The following is a 25,224-nucleotide window of genomic DNA, read 5'->3' as shown; positions in this document are numbered from 1 at the left end:
AAAATAGTTCAAATAATACTGCTATTAAAATACGAGCTTCTTTTTCTGATGTACCGGCATACATCAAAAGTTATTTTATATTGAAAATGACCGAAGTGTTCTAACCGTTTGCCTACAAGCCATTTGAGTACAGAATTCTCCTTTAAAATACACCCGAATACCACATACAGAGATTTGAAGTTACATACTTACTTATGCCAATCAAAAATGAGAAAATCCGGTTAAAAGCAATCGAATAAAAGTCGAAATACATAACAGAATCAGCTGCATTTCATTTAAATTGGTTATACACTCCTCTGCATTTGTTATTGGGTATTCATGTATCTAAAATATTGCCATGATATACAAGAATAAATCCAGGATACAAATGTAGTACATAAAGATTGTTTAAATATAATCGAACGAAATAAAAAAAGGAAAACAAGTACGCTGGTAAGGCACTGAAATGTTTTAACCAATCAAAATGCAGTGAAATAGGTCGTATTGGTAGAGTACCGTCATACTTGAATTCAAAGCTAAACTACCGAAAATGATTCTTAAATTTATAGTAAGCATACTTGCTTAGTAGTTATTTCTTAAACATTTAATATTTCTCATCAAAAGAGAAATATTTAGTATGATAGCAATGGATGGGCATGACGCATGTTGATGTAAAAGAACGTTGCACTTCATTATAATAACAACAATATACGAGTTGAAAACAATTTTTGGACATGGAATTAGTTCACCGTATGCCCAAGCTTGGGTTTTGGAAGAGAGGGTCCACACACGATGGCCATTGATCAAGCGATTAAGCTTGGGATTGGGTGAAAATATTCACACACGATTGCATGTGTATGGCGATATTGATCAAATGATTAAGCTTGAAATTTAGGGGAGAATATACACCAACGATGGCCATTGTATGGCGATATTGATCAAGGGATTTAGCTTGGAATTTGGATGGGAATATCCACACACGATGGTCATTGTATTGCGATATTGAGGAAGTCATTAAGCTTGGGATTTGGAGGAGAATATCCACACACGATGACTTTTGTTTTGCGATACTGATGAAGCCATTCAGCTTGGGATTTGGAGGAGAATATCCACACACGATGACTTTGTTTTGCGATACTGATGAAGCCATTCAGCTTGGGATTTGGAGGAGAATATCCAAACACGATGACTTTTGTTTTGCGATACTGATGAAGCCATTCAGCTTGGGATTTAGAGGAGAATATCCACACACGATGACTTTTGTTTTGCGATACTGATGAAGCCATTCAGCTTGGGATTTAGAGGAGAATATCCACACACGATGACTTTTGTTTTGCGATACTGAGGAAGTCATTAAGCTTGGGATTTAGAGGAGAATATCCACACACGATGACTTTTGTTTTGCGATACTGATGAAGCCATTCAGCTTGGGATTTAGAGGAGAATATCCAAACACGATGACTTTTGTTTTGCGATACTGATGAAGCCATTCAGCTTGGGATTTGGAGGAGAATATCCACACACGATGACTTTTGTTTTGCGATACTGATGAAGCCATTCAGCTTGGGATTTGGAGGAGAATATCCACACACGATGACTTTTGTTTTGCGATACTGATGAAGCCATTCAGCTTGGGATTTAGAGGAGAATATCCACACACGATGACTTTTGTTTTGCGATACTGATGAAGCCATTCAGCTTGGGATTTGGAGGAGAATATACAAACACGATGGCTTTTGTTTTGCGATACTGATGAAGCCAGTCAGCTTGGGATTTTGAGGAGAATATCCACACACGATGACTTTTGTTTTGCGATACTGATGAAGCCATTCAGCTTGGGATTTAGAGGAGAATATCCACACACGATGACTTTTGTTTTGCGATACTGATGAAGCCATTCAGCTTGGGATTTGGAGGAGAATATCCACACACGATGACTTTTGTTTTGCGATACTGATGAAGCCATTCAGCTTGGGATTTGGAGGAGAATATCCACACACGATGACTTTTGTTTTGCGATACTGATGAAGCCATTCAGCTTGGGATTTGGAGGAGAATATCCACACACGATGAGTTTTGTTTTGCGATATTGATGAAGCCATTCAGCTTGGGATTTGGAGGAGAATATCCACACACGATGACTTTTGTTTTGCGATACTGATGAAGCCATTCAGCTTGGGATTTAGAGGAGAATATCCACACACGATGACTTTTGTTTTGCGATACTGATGAAGCCATTCAGCTTGGGATTTAGAGGAGAATATCCACACACGATGACTTTTGTTTTGCGATACTGATGAAGCCATTCAGCTTGGGATTTGGAGGAGAATATCCACACACGATGACTTTTGTTTTGCGATACTGATGAAGCCATTCAGCTTGGGATATGGAGGAGAATATCCACACACGATGACTTTTGTTTTGCGATACTGATGAAGCCATTCAGCTTGGGATTTAGAGGAAAATATCCACACACGATGACTTTTGTTTTGCGATACTGATGAAGCCATTCAGCTTGGGATTTGGAGGAGAATATCCACACACGATGACTTTTGTTTTGCGATACTGATGAAGCCATTCAGCTTGGGATATGGAGGAGAATATCCACACACGATGAGTTTTGTTTTGCGATACTGATGAAGCCATTCAGCTTGGGATTTGGAGGAGAATATCCACACACGATGACTTTTGTTTTGCGATACTGATGAAGCCATTCAGCTTGGGATTTGGAGGAGAATATCCACACACGATGACTTTTGTTTTGCGATACTGATGAAGCCATTCAGCTTGGGATTTGGAGGAGAATATCCACACACGATGACTTTTGTTTTGCGATACTGATGAAGCCATTCAGCTTGGGATTTAGAGGAGAATATCCACACACGATGACTTTTGTTTTGCGATACTGATGAAGCCATTCAGCTTGGGATTTGGAGGAGAATATCCAAACACGATGGCTTTTGTTTTGCGATACTGATGAAGCCATTCAGCTTGGGATTTGGAGGAGAATATCCACACACGATGACTTTTGTTTTGCGATACTGATGAAGCCATTCAGCTTGGGATTTAGAGGAGAATATCCACACACGATGACTTTTGTTTTGCGATACTGATGAAGCCATTCAGCTTGGGATTTGGAGGAGAATATCCACACACGATGACTTTTGTTTTGCGATACTGATGAAGCCATTCAGCTTGGGATTTGGAGGAGAATATCCACACACGATGACTTTTGTTTTGCGATACTGATGAAGCCATTCAGCTTGGGATTTGGAGGAGAATATCCACACACGATGAGTTTTGTTTTGCGATATTGATGAAGCCATTCAGCTTGGGATTTGGAGGAGAATATCCACACACGATGACTTTTGTTTTGCGATACTGATGAAGCCATTCAGCTTGGGATTTAGAGGAGAATATCCACACACGATGACTTTTGTTTTGCGATACTGATGAAGCCATTCAGCTTGGGATTTAGAGGAGAATATCCACACACGATGACTTTTGTTTTGCGATACTGATGAAGCCATTCAGCTTGGGATTTGGAGGAGAATATCCACACACGATGACTTTTGTTTTGCGATACTGATGAAGCCATTCAGCTTGGGATATGGAGGAGAATATCCACACACGATGACTTTTGTTTTGCGATACTGATGAAGCCATTCAGCTTGGGATTTAGAGGAAAATATCCACACACGATGACTTTTGTTTTGCGATACTGATGAAGCCATTCAGCTTGGGATTTGGAGGAGAATATCCACACACGATGACTTTTGTTTTGCGATACTGATGAAGCCATTCAGCTTGGGATATGGAGGAGAATATCCACACACGATGAGTTTTGTTTTGCGATACTGATGAAGCCATTCAGCTTGGGATCTGGAGGAGAATATCCACACACGATGACTTTTGTTTTGCGATACTGATGAAGCCATTCAGCTTGGGATTTAGAGGAGAATATCCACACACGATGGCCATTGTATGGCGATTCTGATCCAGCGATTTAGCTTGGGATTTGGAGGAGAACATCCAAACTCGATGGCCATTGTATGTCGATACTCATCAAACGATTAATCTAAGTATTTCAAAGAGAGTATCCATACACGATTGCAATTATATGGCGATACTGATCCAGCGATTAAGCTTGGAAATAGCAGGAGAATATCCACACACGATGGAAATTGTGTAACGACATTTATCAAGTGATTGCGCTTGCGATTAGGTGAGGGGGTATTACGCTATGGCGATATTGATCGAGCGATTTTGAACAGGGGTTAAACATATTATGCATTTGTTATTAAACCAAAGACAGAATTCATTTTATGACTGTTAAAGAGATTTAAGATTGGTCGTAGGAAACTTGCAAGATCGTTATAACCTTACCAGAAATAATATAAAACGCGTCCTATTGGCCTTCATGAGGTATTTCCTATTTATAGGTAAATGAAACATTAATTATGTATATCACGCCTCCAACATAAATGAAGCAACGCCATTGGTCCTGGACTGGTCACGTTACTCCATATTTGTCTATATTAGGTCACCAAATTTATATATATCGTACCATACTGGCGTCTTTATTCCGATTCCGATGAATAAATGAAACATTTAAACTTCTCAATAGGTTGTCGACGTGATTTATACGTTACGGGGTTAGTAGGTGACCCGGATAAGTGATATACGGGCGCAGGAAACCATATTCGGTATGGTTTCTTTTCTCCCGTATACCCCATATCGGGTCACCTACAAACCCCGTAACTTATAATATTATTCGTGCGTTAAAGGAGGTGGATTGCTTCGCAACACAGCATTGTGTTACGCGTTTTTTGTTTTCTGTTAGGCAGGAAAAATCATGTACCCGTATTGTGTGACTAAAATAAGGTTCTGTAATGCATCACTCTAGCACTCATTTGCAAGTTTAACTGGCTTAATTGTGATCAAATTGATGCCAATTTTCGCCCAATGTTCCCACCCCCAGATACAAAGATCCAATTTGGCAATGCTGGAAAGCCATATTTTGCCCACGGCTGATGATGATGATGATGATGATGATGATGATGATGATGATGATGATGATGATGATGATGATGATGATGATGATGATGATTGATGATAATGATGATGATGATTGATGATGATGATGATGATGATGATGATGATGATGACGACGCTTACGACGCAGACACTAACGATGATGACGATGATGACGATGATAATGATGATGATGATGATGATGATGATGATGATGATGATGATGATGATGATGATGATGATGATGATGATGATGATGATGATGATTATGATAATGATGATGATGATGATGATGATGATGATGATGATGATGATGATGATGATGATGATGATGATGATGATGATGATGATGATGATCATGATGATGATCATGATCATGATGATGATGATGACGATGATAATGATGACGACGACGACGATGATGTTGTTGGTGAATAAGATGACGATGGATGATGATGATGATGATGATGATGATGATGATGATGATGATGATGATGATGATGATGATGATGATGATGATGTTATGATGATGATGTTATGATGATGATGATGATGATGATGATGCTGATGATGATGATGATGCTGATGATGATGATGATGATGATGATGTTATGATGATGATGATGATGATGATGATGATGATGATGATGAAGACGACGACGATGATGATATCGATGATGATGATGATGATGATGATGATGATGATGATGATGATGATGATGATGATGATGATGATGATGATGATAATGCTGATGATATTAGCCATGATGCTCTAAAATCCATTGTTGTAGTCGAATGTTGCTTGTAGTAATCCTTTTGCGTAGCTAATTTCGAAATAAGCTATGTTTACCAAATTGACAAGGTATTAAACTATTTTGAAATAATTGGATGTTATCATCAATCAATACAATTTAAGTTTTACCACAAGGGCGAAACGCTCTTATATCAATCAATCGAAATCGTCACAGTTTGTAAGCACGCTTACGCTTTCAAAATAACATAAAGATGACAGAAATTACCACTTTATTTGACAAAACATATTAAGAATACAATTGTATGTTTCAGTGAAAGGTTTTATTTTTACCGCGTGAGCACCAAAAGTGTTTACGTGTGGCGTAGTCGTACTCCTTCATCTTCCGTATCAAAACCTTGGTTTTGTCTTCTTCTTTTTTTCAAATTCCCTACCATATCTTGCCATGACTCCAAGTAACCCTGATAATATGATGATTATGACCAGGTTAACTTTGAGACATAAAGGCAACATATGAGTAAGAATAATTGAACGTTTTATTTGAGTGCCTTCTTGTTCTCCCAATTCCGTACCTGTTCTTTGCTGTTGTATCTTCTGGTATTTCTAACTCCATTATCTTACTTGCATTCATGTGTCCTAACACTTCCTTCAGTTCTTGTCCTTGTTCCCTTTGTATCCTTTTTCAGTATCGATATCTTGCCTTAGTGTCTTCAAGTACTCTCATTTTCGTATCCACATCATGCCATTGTGTCTTTTCAAGTACTCCTTATTCCGTATCCATATCGTGCATTTGTGTATTTTAGTCCTCCTAATTCCATATCAATATCGTGTATTTTTGCCTGATAGTACTCCAATTTTGTATCCATAACGTGTATTTATGCATGTTAGTACTCCTAATTCCTTATCCATATCGTGTATTTGCATATTTAGTACTCCTTATTCCGTATCCATATCGTGTATTTGTATATTTAGTACTCCTAATTCCGTATCCATATCGTGTATTTGTGCATTTAGTACTCCTAATTCCGTATCAATATCGTGTATTTGTGTATTAAGTACTCATATTCCGTATCCATATCGTGTATTTGTATATTTAATGCTCCTATTCCGTATCCATATCGTGCATTTGTATATTGAGTACTCCTAATTCCGTATCCATATCGTGCGTTTGTATATTTAGTACTCCTAATTCCGTATCCATATCGTGTATTTGTTTATTTTGTACTCCTACTTCCGTATCCATATCGTGTTTTTGTGTCTATAATTTATCCCTTTTCCGTATCGGGTATTTGTGTCTATTAGTTATCCTTATTCCGCATCCAAACCATGTATATTTTTTTGGTACTCCTAATTCCGTTTCCATTTTGTGTATGCGTGTCTTTGAGTAGTCCTTAATCCGTATCTATATCGTGTATTTATATATTTTGGATACTCCTTATTCCGTGTACATATCGTGTATTTGTGTATTTAGTATTCCTAATTCCGTATCCATATCGTGTATTTGTATATTTAGTACTCCTTATTCCGTATCCATATCGTGTTTTTGTATTATAGGACTCCTAATTCCGTATCTATATCGTGTATTAATATATTTTGGATTCTCCTTATTATGTATCCATATCGTGTATTTGTATATTTAGTACTCCTAATTCCGTATCCATATCTTGCTTTTTGTCCTCTTCCATATCCATACATTGCCTGAGTGTCTCTTGTCGTATCAGTAGGTTGCTTGTATCTCCTAATGATCCTAATTCATTGTGCATATATTGCCTTTGTGTCGCCCACTACTCAAATTTTCTTCTCCATTTGATTCTCCTAGCTCTGGTAATTCTTTAACCTATCTAGTCCTTATTTCTCCTAGTTTTTTTTCTTAATTCCTTATCCAAATCAACTTTTGTAATATCTAGCATTTCTTTCTCTTGGTACTCATAGGTCCTTGTTAATATCTAGCATTTGTTTCTTCCAGTACCCATAGGTCCTTGTTCATATCTAGCATTTGTTTCTTCAAGTACCCATAGGTCCTTGTTCATATCTAGCATTTGTTTCTTCCAGTACCCATAGGTCCTTGTTCATATCTAGCATTTGTTTCTTCTAGTACCCATAGGTCCTTGTTCATATCTAGCATTTGTTTCTTCTAGTACCCATAGGTCCTTGTTCATATCTAGCATTTGTTTCTTCAAGTACCCATAGGTCCTTGTTCATATCTAGCATTTGTTTCTTCCAGTTCTGATGTTTCCTTACCAATAGTTTGCCTTTGTATCTGCTAGTACATCCAATATCTTGTCCACATCCGATGAGTCGATATATGGTCAGGCACTGATGTCCATACACAGTTCTGGACTATAACACAGCAAGAATTGCGTTTGGACAATCAAAGCCTATTGTAGCCGGCCGTCCAGTTAGCGCAGTGGTTAGCGCACTAGCTTTTCACAAAGACGTCGCTGTTTGAATCCATTTGGTGCATTTTGTCCAGGAAAAAAATGAAAAAGCCGTCTAATTGACGAGCGCACGCCAAAATCTTGTCAATGTTGTCCGATCAGCGAAGTGTCTAAGGCACTGGCTTTCACAAATGCGTCCAGGGTTCGAGTTCCGATCTTGGCGTACGTGAATTTGGTTGATGGTCATCAAGCCAAACAAGTTGGTTTTCTCCGAGCACTTCGGTTTTCCCCCGAAACACACAATATACCATGCTCTCGCGGAACATCTCGCTAACGAGAATTGTTTTGATATATTTACCTTCTTCACAATAGTTTGAAAACAATTAAATTAAAACTAAATCCTGCTATAATCCAGTTTCTGTGAATGAAATAAGTATCTACCGCACTCTGACAAATTGTCACATATTGTATTTCATCAAAAATAAATTGACCGTTTAGATCCGTGTCAGATTTTTTAAAGCTGCACTCTAACAGATTTTACGTTTTGACAACTTCTTTATATTTTTGTCTTGGAACGAGCTTATTTTTGCGAAAATCCATGGGAACCAGTGATATAAGACTGCTGACAAAAAATTAGATCGCAGATTTTTATATCTAAGTTCCAAAATTGATGTTTTATGCATATTTTTTAAACCGTAAGTAACGGTTTAAGCCATGAAACATTAACTTTCGAACGGAAATATGAAAATGTGTGAGAGTGCAGCTTTAAGAAAAGTCTTTTTTATTCTCAAGTGTATTATCGTGATTTTTGTGTTGGTATTTTTTTTGATAATTGCATATCTTCTTCAATTTGACTAACTGTCATATGTTCAATTGACCGTTTATTTTAAGATCCGCATCAGTATGTTCAAGGAACACTCAAATTTTCATTCAATTTGTTCGATCATGATTATTTCAAAGTTTCAATGGCTTTATTGTGCTAATTGTTAGGAAGTAATAACTTCATGTAATGAATAAAGCTTGTTAGTGTGTACTTACAAAAATGAATGGATTGGTGCAATATTTAAGTATTTTAGTGGTCTACATATTATTCTGTTAACTTCAACTTTATTGGGCAAGCCATTGTGTATATGTATATATGTATACCGCTTCACCTGATTAAAAAATAAACAGCTCACTTCATGTTTACTTAAAATTAATGTATTGGAAAACTTGATAAATATTTAATTCTCATAAGACAAAATATTATGCTGACCACTAAAGTGAATGATAATTGAAGATGAAGACATTTAGCAGCTGTGAACAGTTTAACGAAAACTCGCGTTGCAATATGATGAATTGATGTATTTTAAGATATTATTCAGCAATGTTGGTGTCAATGTTCTAAACAGGATCTCGTGTCTTCACTTAAGGGCACATATATAATATTAGGATACTTCGACGTCATTGTTAAGCTGTTCATAAAAATACGGCGTTACAACAATCAGTGTTTTAAGTACCTTTCTTGTCAGTTCAATTTTTTTGTCAATTGAATTACAAGTACTTTGTGAAGCGTTCAAACATTTCTTACATTATGGACCGGACTAAGTAAATGAATTATCTTAAGTCATAATTAATGTCGATTTCCAAAACTTGTCATACGGATATATTAAATGATATAAGTTGGGTCTTTAACATAAAATTATGAATTCTGATAACTGTCTATGGAAATAAAGTATTAAAGCTGCCCTCTCATAGATTGACAGTTTGGATCTTTTTTTAGTTTTTGTCTCAGAATCAGCTTATGTTGGTATCAACTCAGTCACATAAGATAACTTACAATAGAACAGATCTCAATTGTTTGGAAAACTGCCGAAAATTTCATTTTTCTTAAAGAACAGAACATATTTTTTTTTCTACTTAAGCATAAAAAGCTCATCGTCACAACAATGTGTATAGAAATAATGCATGGCATGTGACAATTATAACATAAGTTCTATTAATAAATCAATCATAAGTTTGATATAAATATTGTGTTAGTAACGCTTTTAGCCAAAAAAACCCATCAATTTTCGAACTTATTTTACTGTTAGAGTGCAGCTTTAAATTAAAAAAAATACTTCTATGAAGAAAATCACACCGACGATTTCAACGCTCTACCCCGTTGTGTGTGTCCATTCTAATTTCAAAGGGAATTAAGACAGTCCGAAATATCAGAACCATATTGGTTTTTGTAATCTCCCTTCATACACTAATTATTTAAACCATTCTATGTATCATTCGGAACTTCTCGGCCATTTTTTATCTGAATCAACCGCGGATGTATGCCGGTACATCAGTAGAAGTAGTTCGTAGATTTCTTGCATAAAAGTATAAATATTTTTTATTGTTTTAACATGTATGTTTTATAGCTTATTTAAATTGATTTCCAATGGAGTGAATCATTGCGCAAATAATTAAGATTCCAAAGAGTATGGTCATTAGTTTAAAATGCTAAATTAAATTTACTACGCGATCTTCTTGCAGCGTAGTTAAAATGTAAAGATTTCTGACATTGTAAACCGTCCATATAAACCCGCGGTTGTTTTCGATGGAAAATGGTGGAGGAGTTCCGACTGTATATGTATTTGTGTGAAAATCCTATGTGCAGTATGAACTGATTAATACTTTGAGGTTCTCAAAACCTGAAATAAAAGAAAAAAATAAAAGTTATGCATTATGCAATACAAACAATGTTGTGCATGTCCGATAATGTGATTTTAATTGCTTCTTGACCCCATATAATTTGCTATAAAAGTCGAACCCCGTTTGTTCGAACTCGCTTGGCTCGAATTCCTCGTTGGCTCGAACTGGATTTAAGGATCGATTTCTTTACACTGAAGGTAAGCGTTCCCGCTTGACTCGAATTTTCCGAGGCTTGAGGTATTTTTGACGGTCCTTGGGAGTTCGAACCAACGGTGTTCGACTGATTTGAAAAGGTTTTACGAGAATTAAAATTTTATGTAAAAATATAACCGAAACACATATTAGAAACAATATTGTTTGTCTATGGAAGATAGCGAAATCGGCCATTTAATATCCAAAGCCGATTTAAATAAAGAAAAAACTTACAGTGCGATAACTTTTTATACGAGGAACATTTGATCATTAATTTTATATATACGAATTTTGCGAAGCACCAGTCAACTATAATCACGCCCCCCCCCCCTTCCCCCAGGTCCGGCGAATAGTGGGGACTTTAACTTTCGGTCCAAGCAAACCCGGGTAAAATCACCGCCTTGCGGGGAGGAACTGCTGGTAAAATCCCCGCCAAATGCTCCCGCACCCTAGGTACCCTAGGTAAGGCCCATCCCCCGCTAGTTTTGGCGCAAAGACAAAACCACTGCGCCCCCCCCCCCCCCCTCGGGAAGGTAAAAACACGGCCCATTTCCCCGGATATCCCCGGTATAACCCCGGACCTAGGTAAGGGACGCAATTACAATTGACTGGTGCACAAGCGACACTGTTTCAAGTAATACCTATAATTTATGAGGCTACCAGGCATATTCAAATTAACATTACGGTATGATAAAACAAAAAATGGATTTTGGACATTTCTCGAAACTTCTTAAAGCTGCACCCTTACAGATTAAACGCTTGACAACTTTGTTTTTCTTTTTTTCTTTAAACCAGCCAATTTATGCGAAAATGCATGTAAATCATTCATATAAGACTGCTTACAAAAAAATAGTCACACATTTTTCTATTAAGTTCAAAAATTGCTGTTTTATGCATTTTTCTTAAACCGTAAGTAACGCTTTAAGCCATAAACAATAGTTTTCGAACTGAAATATGAACATCTGCGATGTAATATTTTGTCAGCAGTTTTATATCACTGGTTTGCAAATATCTACGCAAAAATTTGCTCATACGAAGGCAAAAAATAAAAAAGTTGTAAAAACAGTAAATCTGTGATAGTGCAGCTTTTAGTCTCTGATAACATATTAAAGCTAAGCTCACTATCTTATATTATTTGTAAAATACTTATTTTCTTGGAAGAATTTTGGCTGTTTATTGAAGTGATCAAAAATCAGATCAAAGTAAGAAATTTTGTTATACAAAATAAGCTACTTGAATCTGTTAAGCTTAAGAAGTTTCAGGAAATTGGGGCCTGGAACCTTAATAAAATAAATTGTCCTCAACGCACCTAAAAGATGCTCTCTTACTTTCAAATAAGATGTACCACAATAAATACAATTGGTTTAATTTACCGAAAAAGGATGAATACATATCGAAAACAATGGTTCTTATACATGATACTGTAATTATTTTGCAAGAAATGTGCAGAAAACACGTGTTTTTTTTAAACCTAATGAGATGATAGATGATCAATGTAAATATTTTAGGGTCCACGAGCCATCACTTTAAACAAATGTTCATTCTTAAGCTCAGTCTGCATACAATTACAAATATAAGACCATAAAACATGTCACTGGTAATCAAGCAAAACATGCATTCAAATAAAAAACAAAATGAGTGATAGTGTAAAAATTAAGAATAATACTCGTATTATCTTATCAGAAAAAGTGGGACTCAATCTTGAATTTTCAACAATGCTTTATTTTGTTTGGGAAATAAGTAATTCAGGTTAATTTTGATTTAGCGCTGTTTTTGTTTGTTTGTTTTTTAACACATACTGCTCGGGGAAAAATGACCATCTTACCGACCCCCTTCCTTTGTACGGTCTAGAAGTCAATAAATAGTTATATAAAGTTATTGTTTTTGATTCAAACCGTTATAAATACATATAAACTTTATAAATTAACAGATGCAATATAGTGTTACTTCTATTAAGTACGAATTTCTGTCAAATTTCCAATTCTCAAAAGCCCGATTCAATTTACCCCTATCTTCGAAAGCACCCTGTCCCTTGTCTTTGTACTTTATTTTCCGAAGTGGATTGCGATATGAATATATACGATAGTTTACCTCTTAAATAGTTCAGTACTTAATACAAATATGCAGTAACTATTCCAGCCAACCTGGTTTCTTTATTTTCTGAAGTGAAATGTATTATAAAGACCCAATTATTTTTCCTCGAAAGAAGTTCAATTCTTTTCACAATTATACAGCTTTTATTCTTACTCACCTTTTTTCCTTGTACTTTTTTCTGATATGAATTGCTATATATAAAAGTCAAATTTGCCTGTTAAGGTAGTCCATCTAGCATTAAAACAAAACATTGCCACTGCTTAAGTTTCATTCCAAAGTTACAAAATGTTAAAATTGAATAGTTATTATTTTTACATATACACATATTATTTTATTTAAGACACAAATTATAAGAATTCGGATATTTAGTCATAACACTTGTCTTATTGCCTCCCTTTGATGAATCATTTAATAAGAGTAGCGTCCTTATGGTGGTACTCAAAAAATTATTCCAAACAAAACGAAAAAAATAATGGTTAGTCCATATAATTAAACATTCTCTATGTCAATATCTAAAATACATCAACACATCTTACTATCCTTATGATAATTCCCCCTTTGGCATCAAAAAGATGTTACAGTCATACTTGGAGATGTGACGGGGTCAACCCTAATGCAGCCACTATAGGATGTGGACAGACCTTTTTAAACTCAACACTAACAATAACTTATGATGGATGGCTTACCTTCAAACAGTCCAGTATTTCACACAATATTATACAGTTAATATTCAAACTCACCGTGTTTCTTTTTTGCTCTACTCAAATGTTCACCACTAAAGACATACAGAAAATTACCTATGGCCTCCGAAACATTAAGACTTCGTCTCCTAGCAAGAAAACATGTCCTCAAGTCATTGTTCCCCAAACCTGTCTGGACAAAAGAAAGGCGTGAGAATTCCTTTAGAATTACATTATTTTCATCCTTTGACACACTGTTAAGAATGCTCAATGCGTGTAATAAAATAAACTTTTATTTTTGATTTATTGCCGAAACCTGTTGTTATAAGCCTTCGTCTTAGATTGAGGAACCGGTCGCCATGGAGACGCATGTTCGGATCTATGCTACCTCGGATTAAAACTTGTCAAATGTTTATGGGCGTCGTAAATTGCTAATATAGCTCGCAAAGAAACCTGGTTATTGATAGGACTGCAGCTAAATTGCCAGTGTCCAAACTAGCTTTATTTATTCAAATTATTTCTGCCTCGTTTGCATAAAGTGACAGTTCGTGTTTTTTATTTAAATGTCTACAATAAGCTGATAATGATGGATCATACCATTTCAATGAAAGAGTTGAATACGCACTGTGTTATGTTACAGGCGACAAACTTAATATTTATGAAACGGGCCTATCTAATATTAAAGATGCACGCTTACTCCTAACTCAGCAGAACCATATTTTGGGTGTATTCTATTACTTTTTTCTCCTATATTGAAATAAAAAGTAAACTTGGACGATTTTTGGGCGCGGAGGGGTTTGCCGTGTGCCACCCCCTCCCCCTCCCCCTGAAACCGCTAGTGAGTACAAAATGTTTATATAACTTAGGCGTATACATAGCTCAAAGTTATGAAGAAAAAAATACAAATACAACATGACTGAATGAGATTTTAAATAATGGAAACTTAACAAGCAGCCAATTTTCATCACTCACTTTTTTAACAATAAAAGTCAGAAGATTTGAAGGAACGTTTTCCAAACGTAGACTATCTAATTAATTTAAACAAACAAACACCCTTAGGCAATCAAGAAGGCGGTGAAATCTACAATGTGGTCATTGTTTATTTTATGCATTTTGTAAAGGAGTACATCTGCTGCTGAGGTATTACAATTAAATTTGGCCAGAAATAACATATCATTATTATATTTATCATAATTATTATTACTTCTTGGTGGAGGTGGTGGTTGTAGTAGTGGTAGTAGTAGTAGTAGTAGTAGTAGTAGTAGTAGTAGTGTTGGTGGTGGTGGTGGTGGTGGTGGTGGTGGTGGTGGTAGTGGTAGTGGTAGTAGTAGTAGTAGTAGTAGAAGTTGTAGAAAATGTAGTGGTGGTGGTGGTGGTGGTGGTGGTGGTGGTGGTAGTAGTAGTAGTAGTATTAGTGGTAGTGGGGTGGTGGTGGTGGTGGTGGTGGTGGTGTCGGTGGTAGTAGAAGTAGAGGTGGTGGTGGTGGTGGTAGTAGTAGTAGAGGTGGTGGTGGTGGTGGTGGTGGTGGTGGTGGTAGTAGTAGTAGAGGTGGTGGTGGTGGTGGTAGTGGTGGTGGTAGGTGTGGTGGTGGTGGTGGTTGTGGTAGTAGTAGTAGTATTGGTAGTGGTTGTGGTGGTGGTGGTGGAGGTGGTGGTGGTGGTGGTGGTAGAAGTACTAGTAGTAGTAGTAGTGGTAGTGGTGGTGGTGGTGGTGGTGGTGGTGGTGGTGGTGGTAGTAGAGGTGGTGGTGGTGGTGGTGGTGGTAGAAGTAGAAGTAGTAGAGGTGGTGGTGGTGGTGGTAGTAGTAGTAGTAGTAGTAGAGGTGGTGGTGGTGGCGGTATTAGTAGTAGAGGTGGTGGTGGTGGTGGTGGTGGTGGTAGTAGTAGTAGTAGTAGAGGTGTTGGTGGTGGTGATAGTGTTGGTAGTAGTAGTAGAAGTGGCGGTGGTGGTGGTGGTGATAGTTGTAGTAGTAGTAGTAGAGGTAGTGGTGGTGGTGGTGTGGTGGTGGTGGTGGTGGTAGTAGTAGTAGAGGTGGTGGTGGTGGTGGTGGTAGTAGTAGTAGTAGAGGTAGTGGTGGTGGTGGTGGTGGTGGTGGTGGTGGTGATGGTGGTGGTGGTGGTGGTGATGGTGGTAGTAGTAGAGGTAGTGGTGGTGATGGTAGTAGTAGTAGAGGTAGAGGTAGTGGTGGTGGTGTGGTGGTGGTGGTGGAGGTGGTGGTGGTGGTGGTGGTGGTAGTAGTAGAGGTAGTGGTGGTGATGGTAGTAGTAGTAGAGGTAGAGGTAGTGGTGGTGGTGTGGTGGTGGTGGTGGTGGTGGTGGTAGTAGTAGTAGTAGAGGTTGTGGTGGTGGTGGTGGTGGTGGTGGTGGTAGTTGAGGTAGAGGTGTTGGTGGTGGTGATGGTGGTGGTGGTAGTAGTAGAGGTGGTGGTGGTGGTGGTGGTGGTTGTGGTGGTGATAGTTGTAGCAGTAGTAGTAGATGTAGAAGTGGTGGTGGTGGTGTGGTGGAGGTGGTGGTGGTGGTGGTGGTGGTGGTGGTAGTAGTGGTACAGGTGGTGGTGGTTGTGGTGGTGGTGGTGGTGTTGATGTTGGTGGTGGTGGTGGTGGTGGTAGTAGTAGTAGTAGAGGTAGTGGTTGTGGTGGTGGTGGTGGTGGTGGTGGTGGTGGTAGTAGAGGTAGAGGTGGTGGTGGTAGTAGCAGTAGAGGTAGAGGTAGTGGTGGTGGTGTGGTGGTGGTGGTGGTGGTGGTAGTAGTAGTAGAGGTAGTGGTGGTGGTGGTGGTGGTGGTGGTGGTGGTAGTAGTAGAGGTGGTGGTGGTGGTGGTGGTGGTGGTGGTAGTAGAGGTAGAGGTGGTGGTGGTGGTGGTGGTGGTGGTGGTGGTGGTGTGGTGGTGGTGGTGGTGGTGTCGGTGGTTGTAGTAGTAGTAGAGGTAGTGGTGGTGGTGGTTGTGGTGGTGGTGGTGGTGGTTGTGGTGGTGGTGGTGGTGGTGGTGGTGGTAGTAGTAGAGGTAGTGGTGGTGGTGGTGGTGGTGGTGGTGGTGGTAGTAGAGGGTGGTGGTGGTGGTGGTGGTGGTGTCGGTGGTTGTAGTAGTAGTAGAGGTAGTGGTGGTGGTGGTTGTGTTTTTCATTACAAAGGGCAGTGACACGGACGAACTTATGAGTCATCAATCACGATCAATCAGTGCATAGCTGCAACTTAAATATAAATAATTTACATAATTATTTTAATATTATGAATTTCAATAACTTTGAGTGGGAGTTAAATTCCTTTATTAATTTGAATACAGAGAGACTGCTTGGGTATTGACTGTAACATAATAGGAATATGTTATGAATATGAATATGATTTAAATGTGAAACTTTTTCAAATTCAAGATTTGTTTAGTTAAACAGCTGAACTGCTTAATTTTAAAGATGCATTCTTAATCCCAAACAGATTTACCACAATTAATGCAATTGTTTTAATATACCAAAAAGGATGAATAATTGTCGAAAGTATTTGTTCTTATGAAGGTTACCGAGTTAAATTTGAAATAAAGGTGCAGAAAACATGATATTTTAACCTTATGAGACGATAGAAGATCACAGTTAATCTTTTAGCACTCACCAATCATTTAAAAAAGCGTTTTCAGCTATTAAATACAGGCTTACAATATTGTTATCGGTAGTTAATAGTACTGATTTTGAACAGGAATGCCTCTTTAACTTTTAGTTCGACGGTGTGTGTGTTTTTTTGTATTTGTTAACATCGTACAGAAAGTAATAAATGTGAAATACGGAGAATAAACTAATTTTGATTTTTAAATTAAAATGTAATTGATCGGGAGGTGAAATAGTATTTATTATGACTAATCGGCATTTACAAATTTAAACCTTTATAACGTTTTTTCGTTCACCCTCCTAATAATAATTTTCTATCAAATACCACGGCATAGAGCGCACTTGACTCAAAAATGGCTTGTGATTTCATCAAAGAGATGCCTTTATGTACAAATTTGCATATTAATTCAAGCGTAAAGAAGCGATGTGAATAGAATGAATGAATTACTCAGTGGCCGCTGGAGGAATCTGTAAGTCGGACCAGACCAGACGTGGGTTAGTGTGGCCCCGCAAAGTTCAAAACGAGAAATGTTAATCGATAATTTACCTAAGTCATAATCAGAGGGTATACGAAATTACTGCTCTGAATATGTTCATTTCACGAATATAATTTCTGAATGAAAACTGCTGAGAATAGTTATTATGTTATAAAAAAACATGGCAAGGCGACATTTATTAATTGCTAAATTTCAATCCCAGCCCCCCCCCCCCCCTCTTTTTTCCGCCGCGCCTTAAATTTTATTGACCGAAATAAACATGTTGAGTTAGGGTCTGTATTTGCGTACCGGTTTACATTCGGTGTCGTTTAAAACATTGACATGTAAAAAAGGACAATTTTTACGATGCTGTTTGTGGTTCCTATGGAAACAAATGTATATCGACACTTTTGCTATAAGAAAAAAATGAACATGTGATGAACCACTCACCTAATTAATATGAAAAAAAATATAAAATTAAATAAAATGTCGCTTCCCGCCTTTTCTTATATTGGCTTAATGTATTGAAAGGGATTTGTGGTTTTATCTACACCCAAGCATATATGGATAACCCCCGTAATTTAACAAAACCAAACAACCCGAAAAAACAAACGTCTTTTAGCGCTTTGTTTGTTGTATTTCCCGCTTAGAACTTTTCTTTCTATAGAGTTTAGTTAGGTTTAGAATTTGATAAAAAAAAATTGCTTTATACATGTATATGCGTTTCGTCACCGGTAACAATTATACCAAGTTTCATTAACATATTTTCAACGGTTTGCAGTTATGACCAATTTTAAAGCATTTGACGGCTATGGCGTCACCAAGGCTGATCAAACAACTATTACCCATCTCTTTGATTAAAATAGACGAACATAAAAATAACTTACATTAAGGCAGCATTCTTGAATTCATCAAGGGCGTCTTCATAAAATTAGCAGCACAGTTTCTCGGACGTCCGCTAGTAATCTGAAAAGAATATAATTATTATATAACACTGCTAATTACATAGCATATTTGACACAATGTATCAAACGTTTATATAAAAATCAACGACAAAAGTTTTATACTAAAAGTTGAGCATGGTCATGTTTAACGTTACGAGTGTCAAGGTCGAACACACACCAAACAAAGTGTTGTCCGGTTAACACACTCGATTCTCACCAAGGCACCTGGTCGGGTTCAATTCCCGGCCTGGGCGATTGTGAGTTTGGTAAGTGGTCACCAAGCCAGACAAGTAGGCTTCTTCAAAACAAAACAAAACAAGAACCCACTCTCGTACAACAAAGTGCCAACGAGAGTGACTTATGTATAAATTATCATAACTTTCTAAACAACAGTACATCATCATCATCATCATCATCATCATCATCATCATCATCATCATCACCATCATCATCACCATCATCATCATCATCATCATCATCATCATCATCATCATCATCATCATCATCATCATCAAAAGATCAGTTTATACCGTATACGCATTCATTTAACATGCACAATTCATCAGTGTAAACGATATACTTTTCCATACTACATGGTCATATCATTAGTGTATACAATGAACACTTCCTCACTACATTATCAAATAATAAAGGTATACGATATACGCTTCCGTAATTCACAATCACATCATCAGTATATACAGTATACGCTTCCATACTACATGATCATATCATCAGTGTCTACGGTATACGCTTCCGTACTATATGGTCACATCATCAGTATGAACGATATACGCTTCCGTTATTCATAATCACACATCAGTATATACGGTATACGCTTCCGTACTATATGGTCACCTCATCATGATATACGATATACGCTTCCGTATACTACATTGTCATATCATCAGTATATACGGTATACGCTTCCGTACTAAATGATAACATGGCCACATTATCTGTAAATACGGTATACACTTCCGTATTTTACAATTGCATGATCAGTGTGTAAGATTACCCTCAGTATTCTCAAAAAACATATAATTCATGTTTTTTTATGCCAGAGTTAACCACAACCTTTTTTTTATTTACTGACGCTTGGTACCTCTCTGCATTAAGCATAACTAAATGTGTAAATCTTAATTAAATCTCTTTGAAAAACCATATTCGTCTGGGGTTGTTTTAATAAGTAACTTGTTTACTGTAAAGTGCATTAAGAGACTGAAAAAGATAATATCACGTATATAGGAGTGAATAAGCCATTACTGCGTGTCAAATCATGCATAAAATTGTTACACTGCACTTGACTCATAATTTTATACGATTAGCATACATTTCTAAATAGTTTATGGATGATTACTTATGTATGGAAAAGTAAAGTGTACATGATAGTGGTTTCAAGTAGTCATGCGAGTTGCTTTATGTCGATTTGTGATTTATTATATGCGTTATGTCGCGATATTTCTAGTTGATATATCTAGTCAATAAGTGAACAAATCAAGTTTTGCGATAGTTCATGTTATAACTCGCAAGTCGACATTAAACAAGTCAAGACACTACAACTTGATAACAAAACCTGTATTTACAATAAACGCTTCCATACTTATGCTGTATGATGATGATGATGATGATGATGATGGTGATGGTAGTGGTGGTGATGATGATGATGATGATGATGATGATGATGATGATGATGATGATGATGAAGAAGAGGAGGAGGGGGGAGGGGGAAGGGGGGAGGAGGAGGGGAAAGAGGAGGAGGAGGATAAGGAGGAGGAGGAGAGGAGAGGGAGGAGGAGGAGGGAGGAGCAGGAGGAGGAGGGGAGAGGGAGGAGGAGGATGGAGGAGGAGGAGGAAGAGGAGGAGGAGGCGTAGGAGGAGTAGAGGCGGAGGAGAGGAGGAAGAAGAAGAGATGGAGGAGGAGGAGAAAGACGATGCGTTTCGATGAATATTGAAGCTTATGGCATATTTCACATTTTCTAAAATGGAGCATCAGTTTTCATATACATCACATACTTAAAATATGTTAATGTATATATTTCCTTTTTACCGTATAACAATTCAAGCTTAAATGAATAATAACTTGTTTTTTAAGATATCGTTCTCAATTGTATTTGAAATTATACTGTTTTCTGGCAACTGTAATTATTATGTATTGCTATTGTTTATTCTCAAATGTATTCAAAATTCTGAATTTATTGTTATGCATTGAAATAAATTGGCTTAAATAAGCATGTTATTGCTAAAAAAACTTACAATATTTGCATATTCTTAAAACTGATTCCTAAAAAAACGAAAGAAAGAAAAAAGATTGGTTTTCAGAAAACAGAATCACAATTTAACTACATTACGGACATTTATCATCACAATTTACCATTCACCGCAAACTCACATTCCCCTTATGGGGCCTCAATCCCCCCTTCCCATTAAGTGATTGATGCGTCTCATTTATTTTAATTCATATTGGATTGATTTCAGCAACGGGCTGTTTTTGATCATTTAATTCAGAGGTGAATACATCCCGTTCGCTTAAGTGGCCATTTTAAATTAGCTTGCTGACGTTTGCGTTAGCGATAACTACTGATTTTCTCAATATTCACTTTGAAAGGGGTGTACCCCGGTTTTATACCTGAGGGTGACAAGATATGGCCGTAAATAAACATTAAATTAATGGATTGTGTCGTGTGAATCCCTCTTGGTAGCAATAGAGATATAATCATGACGTTGAAATGCAACAGTTTGGGGCTTAAATGTTGAATTTAAAAAAAAGAATGAATTATAATTGAAACGATTTGTTATAATTTAGGTTACCACTTTAAGTAATGGTTGAAGGTTGTTTGTACGTATCTAAAAACGTAAATGGTTTGACGTGACACAGTCGCATAACAATTTGCTTTATTTCAATACATTCTTACGATCTTTAATTTTTAGTGGTCTACATATTATTGTGTAAACTAATGATGTTTATATCGACCGCTGCACCTTATTTCATTCAATAACGACTGACTGGTGATTTACTAAACTATATGTATTAGCAAATTTTAGGTATAATGCCTTCTCATTAGACAAAATTTATGTTGACCACTAAATTTATTATTATTAACCTATTTATCAAACATAATTTTGTACCGATGGTAAAGATTGTATTTCTTGTTGAAAAAAATGACTATGCTATTTTATAAAAAAGTCCATAATAATAATAATAATAATAATAATATGCATTTCCGTATCTTAACATTTATAATGTTCTTGGTTTCTACATGCACTGCTGGAATTCAGCTTTATAATCATACCATTTTTCATTCATGGTCATTTTCGCACCTTTCATTGTAATGGCCAAACGCGCTTCAGGTAAGCATTGTTATTATAATAATTAATCTATTTATAGAATATTTATTGATATTAATTATAGATAGACTGAAGAAAATACCGGAAGTAGAAAAAATAATGCTAAACGCTAAAATATGACAACTAACTTAACTTTGAAGAATGTTCTGTCCAGAACAAAGCTCTTAAAATAGGATTATATAACGTGTATGTTATTTTTATACCACTGCTTACATTTAGACGAACAACGTTAACACGGAAAATGATATCAAAATCTGTCATTTAATCCTCAGAATTGAATATTATAACAAACAATATCAAAGAGTTTAAACTCTTATCCAAGAGTTTAAACTCTTGGACGAATTTGTACGGGAACTAGCGGTTCTGGTTTTCGAAACGGCTCTTAGACTGAAAGCCACCACTCGTACGTGTGGTCGTGCATGGTTCGAGATCTATCTCCCCTCCCCTGTCGTTCCAAATTGGCTCTTAGAGCCAATATCGTGCATGCGTATGTGGTTGCGCATCTTACGATAAGTGTTTAATCGACTCTCTTCTATAATAGCAAACCTTAACTTTCTTTCCCTTCCCCCTTATCTATACCCTGTGTGACCCTCTCTCTCTCTCCTCAACCCCCCTTAATACACTCAATTGTCTCTTTCATCCCTATCCCCCTTTTAACTATCCTATATTGTTCAATTCTAACCCTCTTCCCTTCCCCTTTGCACTCCCTTGTTATTCCACCAGTCTTACTCTCTTCCACCCCTCAACCCTTGCCCTCTTTGACCCCCTCTATACCCTCTAAGCTCTACCTCCCTTCTCCTATTATATTCCCCTCCACTCTTTCCATTCCCTCCCTTCCCTCATCCTATCCCGTCTCAACTCTTCCCCTTCATTCTAATTCCCCTCTCAGCTCTTCCTTCCTCATTTCTATCTATTCTCAACTCTTTCCCCTACCTCCCTTCCCTCATTATATACCCCTTATCACCCCCCCCCTTCTCAACTCTCCTCCTTCCCCTTTTCAATCCCCTCCCAACTCCCCATTCCCTCTCCGTCCCCTTTTCTTTACCATCTCAACTCTCCCCTTCCCTCACCTTCTCCTTTTCAATCCCCTCTCAACTTCCCCAATCATTCCCCGTCCTCTTTTCAATCCCCTCTCAACTCTCCCCTTCCCTCTCCTTCCCCTTTTCAATCCCCTCTCAACTCTTCCCTTCCCTCTACTTCCTCTCTTCGATCCCCTCTCAACCCCCCTTCCCTCTCCTTACCCTTTTCTCTCAACTCTCCCCCTTCCCCTGTTACTTTAGCCCTTTCCCCTCTTTCATTTCTTCCATTCCCTCATTGTTTATTTTACCATGTATGAAAATTTTAGTGCTAACATCGATTGTAGAAATATATATATATTTACATTTCAAAATCGACTTCAGTTAGAAAAATGTTTTCAGATGAGGGAGCTATACGATACTATTAAAATCGCCTTTTATAGGACCAGGTAGGGGATAGGACCAGGTAGGGGATAGGACCAGGTAGGGGATAGGACCAGGTAGGGGATAGGACAGGTAGGGGATAGGACCAGGTAGGGGATAGGACCAGGTAGGGGATAGGACCAGGTAGGGGATAGGACAGGTAGGGGATAGGACAGGTAGGGGATAGGACCAGGTAGGGGATAGGACCAGGTAGGGGATAGGACAGGTAGGGGATAGGACCAGGTAGGGGATAGGACCAGGTAGGGGATAGGACAGGTAGGGGATAGGACCAGGTAGGGGATAGGACCAGGTAGGGGATAGGACCAGGTAGGGGATAGGACAGGTAGGGGATAGGACCAGGTAGGGGATAGGACAGGTAGGGGATAGGACCAGGTAGGGGAAAGGACCAGGTAGGGGATAGGACCAGGTAGGGGATAGGACCAGGTAGGGGATAGGACCAGGTAGGGAACATATGGAGCTCCCCGACCACTATCGAGGTTGTTTTCGATAAAAATGGCCGAGGAGCTCCGAGTCGGCCGGGGATTGAACCCCTGGCGTACAACAGAAAAGAGGAAGGTTTACATATTAAAAAAATCATATAAAACACGCTGAGTTATAAATGAAAAAATATTTCGGCGCAGACCAGTCGTGATAAATACTACATTTAAAGCAACAAACGTTTCATTGTTTAGATGCGGTTTTTCATAGTTATTTGTAGCATTTCAACTGGAAACCCTTGTCAGTAATTTATAGCGATGTGTGAATGTTATTCTACGTTGTACGAAAATAGAATTTGAATTTTGTATTTTCACTATGAAATTAGTCAGTATAACCACAATTCGACACTATATTGTCATTCCAGAAATGTCATTTATTTACAGGGAAATCATTGTGTGACATTAGTTAGTCAAGTCGGTTATCCCAAAATCTAATTCGTGAAACAAAATATCGTAATGTTTAATACGGAACTAAAACACATTTAAAACACATATCCTTTTAGATTGAATTGTTCAGTTGTAAGCAGCGTGTATTTCTAATTGTAGTTTATACGTAATTTGCTACCAAACAGAACAGAACACACACGTTTTCAGTTTGAATTTACAGTCAAAACTCGCTATGTCGAAATTGTTGCGACCGCGGGAAAAACTTCGCGATAACGAACATTCGACATAACCGAAAAACAAAAATCGTAATACCTAACCAAAAGAATCGAAAAAATTCGACATAACCAGAACATTGAGATAACAGGGTTCGACATATCGAGCTTTGATTTAATGAAGTGAATGCAGATGGTAGGTGCATATCGTAACATATAGGTTTTTTTTAATTGCGGAACATAAAACATGTCTAAACACATATTATTTCAGTTTTAATAGTTTAAGTACATGCACTTTGTAGGTGCGAAATAGAGCATATACATGCATATCTTATTTTATCGGGAACAGAACATATCACATGTCTTAAGACAGGGTATTTTTAGAGTGAGTAGCAAATATGTATGCACTTGGTTATATAAATGCTGTATTTGATCATCAAGCAAGGGTGCTAACTGACTCAAAATTGTATCGTATAAGGTGAATTGATTTTTAAAATAGAAAGAAAAGTAAAGAAAAGCAAGAATATTGTCGATTTTTTAATTGCAAACAAGCTTTT

General features: G+C 37.5%; 1 protein-coding gene and 1 pseudogene across 1 annotated transcript in view; one reads left to right on the top strand and one right to left on the bottom strand.

Annotated features, from left to right (window-relative positions):
- LOC128224385 (mucin-2-like) overlaps positions 1–16,892 on the bottom strand; it is a 32,120-nt pseudogene extending 15,228 nt beyond the window's left edge.
- Positions 16,893–24,084: 7,192 nt separating this feature from the next.
- The window catches only part of LOC128224384 (uncharacterized), a 34,469-nt gene continuing 33,329 nt past the window's right edge, over positions 24,085–25,224 (top strand). Inside the window, exon 1 of the mRNA XM_052934208.1 lies at positions 24,085–24,147. Within this exon, the coding sequence (XP_052790168.1) occupies positions 24,085–24,147 (63 nt within the window). The remainder of the gene's footprint in view (positions 24,148–25,224) is intronic.

This window comes from Mya arenaria, chromosome 17 (assembly GCF_026914265.1).
Source record: "Mya arenaria isolate MELC-2E11 chromosome 17, ASM2691426v1".
NCBI lineage: Eukaryota > Metazoa > Mollusca > Bivalvia > Myida > Myidae > Mya > Mya arenaria.
This window is presented reverse-complemented; position numbering and strand designations above follow the sequence as displayed.